General features: G+C 52.0%; 1 protein-coding gene across 2 annotated transcripts in view; it reads left to right on the top strand.

Annotated features, from left to right (window-relative positions):
* The first annotated feature begins 718 nt into the window (after positions 1-718).
* TMEM260 (transmembrane protein 260) overlaps positions 719-6,000 on the top strand; it is a 35,137-nt gene continuing 29,855 nt past the window's right edge. For both annotated transcript variants that reach the window (XR_012628999.1, XM_074869119.1), the window contains exon 1: positions 719-922. Coding sequence is in view for 1 of the 2 variants with exons in the window: in XM_074869119.1 (XP_074725220.1) it covers positions 811-922 (112 nt within the window). In the remaining variant the exon portion in view is untranslated. The remainder of the gene's footprint in view (positions 923-6,000) is intronic.

Genomic DNA, 6,000 nt, shown 5'->3' with positions numbered 1-6,000 from the left:
CCAGCCTCTCGCGTAACCCTGTTCAGGGCATCAATCTTTATTTCTGCGTCCTGCCACGCTTGTACCGTGGGCCTCGCACCCCACGCAGGCACCAGCTCCAGCGGCAGAAGAGGAGCCGCTCGCCTGGGCCTGTGGTGGCTGAGGGCGGGCAGGAGGTGCTGAGCCAGGCTGGGAGCGGGGTGCTTAAAATACATTTAAAAGTTGGTGTTTCAGGAGGCCTCGGGCCCGGCCCAGGCCCAGCCCGCGGCCCGTGGGCACCGGGGCACCCTCACCTGCCTCACGGCAAACTCCGCCGTGGCCCCTCCTCAGCGCGGCCGGCCCGGGACAGAGCCGCGGTCCCTCTCGGCCACGGGACACCCCGCGCCCCGGGAGGCCGCGGGGGCTGGGCCCGCTGAGGGGACGCCCCCGGGGCAGGCCGCGGCCCGGGCCCCGTCCCCCCCCGCCCGGCCGCGCCGCGGTGGTTCCGCCGCGCCCCCAGTCCCGCGCGGTGGTCCCGCCCTGGCTCCCGCAGGGGCGCGCTCCTCCGCCCCGCCCTCTCCGGCTGTACCAACTCCTCTCGCCGCGGGGGGGAGGGGGGGGGTGGAGGAAATGAGGAGTGTGGAAGAGGGCGGGAGGCCGCGCTGAATCGCCCCACCGGGCCAGCGGCCCTATGGCTTCCTTATCCGAGTGCCGTTGCTGACGAGCGCTCCCGGGAAGCGGCCCCGGGGTGGGGGGGAGCGGGGAGGCGGGCGAGGCGGGGCCGTTCCCCCCGCGGGCCGGTGGAGTGGCACGGCCCGGCCGAACCCGGAAGGCGCGGGCGCGGCGGCCCACATGGGCGCGGGGGCCGGGGCCGGGGCTGGCACCGGGGCCGGGGCGCTGGGCGCTGCTGTGGCGGCTCTCTACATGGCCACGCTGCCGCCAGCCCTGCCCGGCGGGGATGCGGGTAACGTACCCAGCGCCGCCAGCCCGCCCGCCAGCGGGGGAAGGGCGGCGGGACACACCGTGGGGCCGGGGCGTGGGGTCAGCCCACCGGGGAGGTGGCACCACAGGGACCCTCGGCCCGTAGGGGCTGGTGCATCGCGGTCACCCTTCGCGGGGCGGGGCTGAGCCCTTAGGGGCTGGTACATCGCAGTCACCCCATGGGGATGCTCATCCTATAGGGGCCGGTGCATCACTGTCACCCCATAGGGTTTCTTCCCCATAGGGGCTGGTGCCTTGCTGTCACCCCATAGGGTTGCTCTCACCCCATAGGGTTTCTCCCCCATAGGGGCTAATGCGTCGCTGTCACCCCATAGGGTTTCTGGCTCCATAGGGGCTGGTGCCTTGCTCTCACCCCACAGGGTTGCTCTCACCCCACAGGGTTGCTCTCACCCCATAGGGTTGCTGTCACCCCATAAGGTTTCTCCCCCATAGGATCTAGTGTGTCCCTGTCACCCCATAGGGTTGCTGTCACCCCATAGGGTTTCTCCCCTGTAGGATCTAGTGTGTCCTTGTCACCCCCTAGGGTTGCTGACTCCATAGGGGCTGGTACATTGCTGTCACCTATAGGGTTGCTCACCCCATAAGTTTGCACCCCCCCCCACAGGCACCAGTGCATTGCAGTCACTCTGGGGTTCTCACCCCATTGGGGCTGGTGCATTTGAACCTCCCCATAGGGGCATTTCCTCTCCAGGCTGGTCCATCACAGACTCCCTATAGTGGAGTTCACGCCCCTCAGGGTTGGGACATCACCACCCCCCCATGGGGTGCTCACCCCACTGAGCCTGGTGTCTCATGGTCGTGCCTCGGGGGGCTCATCCCCGTGGGGTCAGCACAGCAGGGTCACCCCTTGGGATGGAGCCCTCTGGCCACCCTAGTTGACCTGATCCTCCCCCCCCCCACACCCCGCCCCTTTTTGCTTTGCAGCAAATAGTTTTCCTCTATCTGAGCCTTTCGGGAGAGGATTTAGTCAGAGGCCCTGGGGATGGCTGGTGGCGTCAGAAGGCAGATGTGCTGTCCTGCCAGATGTGGGATCATCATAAAGGTCTTTTCCAACCTAAATGATTCTGTGATTGGGCTGTCGCTTCCTCTGGCCTGTGCAGCCGCAGCCAGTGCAGCAGTGAAATCTCTCTGCATCTACCTGTCTGAAAGTGCAACTTGCCGACAGTGACAAACGATCTGATGTTTTGGTTTTTTGTGCTGCTGATCCCACCAGATGGGACAAAATTCTCCTGTTTGGTCCTTCTGCGGTTTTGCAGGTTTAATCTGGTCTTGTTTAAAAACCCGCCTTCCTTCTGTAGCATGTGTGCAGCTGTGATTTGGGGATAGGAGGGCTTGTATTTTCTAGGGGATGCTTTGATTTCTTTTTGATGGAGTAGGTACCCAACATACTTTCTTTTGTATCCCAGAAGAGCGTTGAGTGTGTCTGTTTAACTGTGTGCCTCTTGGCCATTGCTGGTTTCGGATCCAAGCTGTGCATAAAATTCCTTATAAATAAATGGGCTTTTAACAGATGCATATATTTTACAGCTTCAGTATGTGTGGAGAGAGATACATGTCTTAACTACAACTCTTTAAAATTTGCTGTTAGTTTTTGTTTGGAGTTACATGCAAAACAGTGCTATTCAGTAAAAGTGGGATGGTTTTGTCTAGCTGGGTTTAAGGCAGCATGTGGCCAGCGTAGCTCTTCACACACAAATGTAAAGTTGAGCAGTGATTCAAGTGAGGGTTATTTGATTTAAAGATAACAGGACAGAGCTGTGTTTTCATTACACCAAGCTCCTCCTGGTTAGTTGGCTCTCAGAGGTGCAACCTTGTGTTGTCCCATTTTCCCTGTTTCTGTGGTTGGATCAGAGGGACCCTGTTGTCAGAGCTGTATTAAAAGAATTTGATTTTAAATCCCTTCTCCATAGAGCTCACATCCCACACTCCGGACAGGCCTGCAAGTGCATCCTTGCTAGGCTGGCCAGTGTGCGCCCTGATGGCTTTTGCTTCTGCTCCCAAGTTTGTAAAAGGGTTGGATTTGCTCCTTCTGGCTCTATCAGTTAATATGGGATGATCGATATATTTAGTTATCACCATTTTGTCTTTTAAAATACTCCCTGATAGGAAATGCGGGTCCGTGAACACACAGGGTGCCTGTGCTCTGAGCTGTTAGTGCTGTGCAAAGCCTTGAGAACCTGGTTTTTAACTGTACTTGAGCTTGGGTTTTGCCCCCAGGATGCAGATAACCATTAGCACCCTTTACAAAGTGGGAAGCGGGGTTCTCCTGAAGAGGTGATGCTGGGATTTGTTCCTTTCTTGGTATGAATTATCCCAATAGATCCAGCGAGTGGCCAAGCAGCACAGGCATGGGTTCGCCCCACTTTTTGTGGCTTATTGTTATTTTATCCCATTTTGGAGGCAGGAGGGGGATTGCTCTTTCCCTAATTTCTGAAGGCATGCTGGTTCTTCCTAGCACAGCTGCTGTGTGTGTAGAAATGCACGTATATATGTGTAGTGTGCATCACTCCTCTGCTAATAACTTTTGTCAGAGGTACCAAGGACACTAACTAGGTGTGTGCTGCAAACAGGGCTGCAGCAGAGAGATGCCCCAGGAGTGGCCAGACTTGGGGCTGGATGCTTTAACAGGCTTCCAGCAACCTACGTTAGAGGGAATAATATTAGAGGAAGCCTCTTGGCATGGTGTCCCTCAGCTAGCCCATGACCTCGCTCCCTGTGTCCCCTTTTTTTTTTTTTTTTTTTTTTTTTTTTTTTGCATTTTCTTCTAAATCTGCTGCCCGAGTTGCATGAGTTTACTGGAGCTGAGCAGAGATGGGCTCGTTCCTGCTGTCCTCTCGTGCCTGTCCCAGCCAGCAGCCACCCCAGCATGTTGTGTTAAGGCTTTTTGGGTTATTCCCCTGGTTTCTCATGGCCTGAGCAGCCCGTGGGATGCTTCAGTGGTGCTGCCTGGCCCGAGTCCCCAGGAAGGTCTCTGCATGGCCCCGCTCAAGGTGATTAACTTGCCCGTGCCTGAGCACGGAGCTCAAACTTGTGCCATGAAAAGCACTGAGGCTACTTGTGTGAGTAAAGAGCTGCTTAAGGATTTGCTGTATCTGCTTTCAGGCAGGGAGCCTATTATTTTATTTTATTTTTGTTAAGCTATCTGTATATTTTTAATTGTTCCTGAAGTTTTCAGTAATCCAAAAATGTAAAAGGCAATAGATATTTTCATTGGCAGCTTTCTCATGTTACTTAGCGTTATAATAAAGAAATGAGAGAATGAATTCTAATTCGGAAACATCCACAGATGTTAAAATAGCTTAAAAAGGGATCAAATAAACTCAAGCTAAGAAAAAAAAATCCCAAACCTTTTCTCTGATGTTTCAGACATCAGCTCCCAACCTTGCTGGGGATAAATCAATTTTCAGGCAGCGTTGGGCCCATTGCCTGAACACCTTTATTGGGGAATCAAGCAGATGGTCAGAAACATACTTACACCAAGATTATGCAGGAATAAACTCTTCAATTTGAGCCAGCATCTGAAGATGCTGCAGGTCTTTTTCTGTCACGAGAAATATATTTAAATCGAGTTTGTGGATGCTGTAGTCTTCCTCTGTGCGTTTTGCTATTTAATAATAGTGCTCTGCACTTACATAGCCCATATCTTCACTTATATAGCCCGTAGAGGCTGTAAGTGATGCCCAGGTACATGGGTCAGAGATGGAGAATTAACCTTACCTGAAGTGTTAGGTGTTACGCATGCCTTTTGGTTTTCCCAGTGGAATTCAACAGGCCTGCAGCCTGGGAGCTTATTTTTGCAGTTTTTCTTTTTTTTTCCCCTTAATTCTTATGAGGCAAAGTTGTGCTGTTGGCTTTCAAAGCTTGGCAACGACATCCACCAGTATTTTTATTTTTATTCTTTTTTGCAGGTTTCTGGTCGGTTTGTGTCTGTATTGCTTTGGGGTTATTCTTGCCTACAATATCACAGCAACATGCATGAACTTAAGATTAACCTTTAGCCATTTTAGATGCACATATTGGTGTATCCCAGAAGGACTTTAATGAAGGTGAAGCCATGCTTGGCTCAGGAGCATCATCCCTGCGATGCGATGGGCATCCACCGTTAGCCGCTGAGCAGAGCAGCACATGCCAGCATGCTGGGGTACCCCTGTGACGCTGAATTTAGGGTTTTCTTTATTAGCATCGTCTTTTGCTCTGCGCAGGGGGATCGACTGCTTCCCGGCCTCACCATACCCTGGAAACATCAGAGCTGCTGAACACTAAAGGGCTCAGCTTGGGATGGACGGTTTTCCCATAGCATCCGCTTTTTCGGGGCCGTCTCGCAATAGGTTGAAACTTTCCTAAAATAGAGTAGCAATAAAAATAGCCGGCGTTTGCAAGCGTAGTAAAATCCACATCTGAGAGGCTTTTGTGCAGAAAGCTGCAGGGCTGTCCCCTGGGCATCGCGCAGGGTGATAGCTGTAATTTTATGACAGTTGCCAACAGCTATAGTGAGTTGACTTGAATCTTCCTTTTAAAATATATTGTTTACTGTAATGTCAAGATTCAGAGGTGCTATTTGTACAATCCTCCTACTTTGCGTTGGAGGGTAAGGATGTAATAATGTGCAGAAATTTAAAATATTGTTAATTTAGCATTTAAAGCCAACAGCACTGTTCATTTTGTGTCTTTACCATCTAATGACGGGACAAAGCTACCACCACCTTGGCACTTGCAAAAAACTAGCAGGACCAGTAAGACCAAGCTCTGCAAAATCAGATCACAAAATTTGAGGGAAAGAAGGAAAACCAGCCGTAATTTTTAATTTTGTCACCCCTTGGTTCGTCCCTGAATGTGCCTAATGAATACATTTAATATATGCCATTCAGGAGCGTTGCAGAATGCTTCAGTGTCAAGTGCTCTAAAAATGCCAAGTATTTTTAACTATTATGCTAACGTGGATTTTTTTTTGTGGCAGCTATTTGTCCTGGCGTAAAATACAAATTAAATGCAAAATCTAAGTGGTGTTTCTAATGGGAATGGCTGCTGGATGCAGCATCC

The sequence above is a fragment of the Strix uralensis genome, chromosome 4 (genome assembly GCF_047716275.1).
Source record: "Strix uralensis isolate ZFMK-TIS-50842 chromosome 4, bStrUra1, whole genome shotgun sequence".
Classification (NCBI taxonomy): domain Eukaryota; kingdom Metazoa; phylum Chordata; class Aves; order Strigiformes; family Strigidae; genus Strix; species Strix uralensis.
This window is presented reverse-complemented; position numbering and strand designations above follow the sequence as displayed.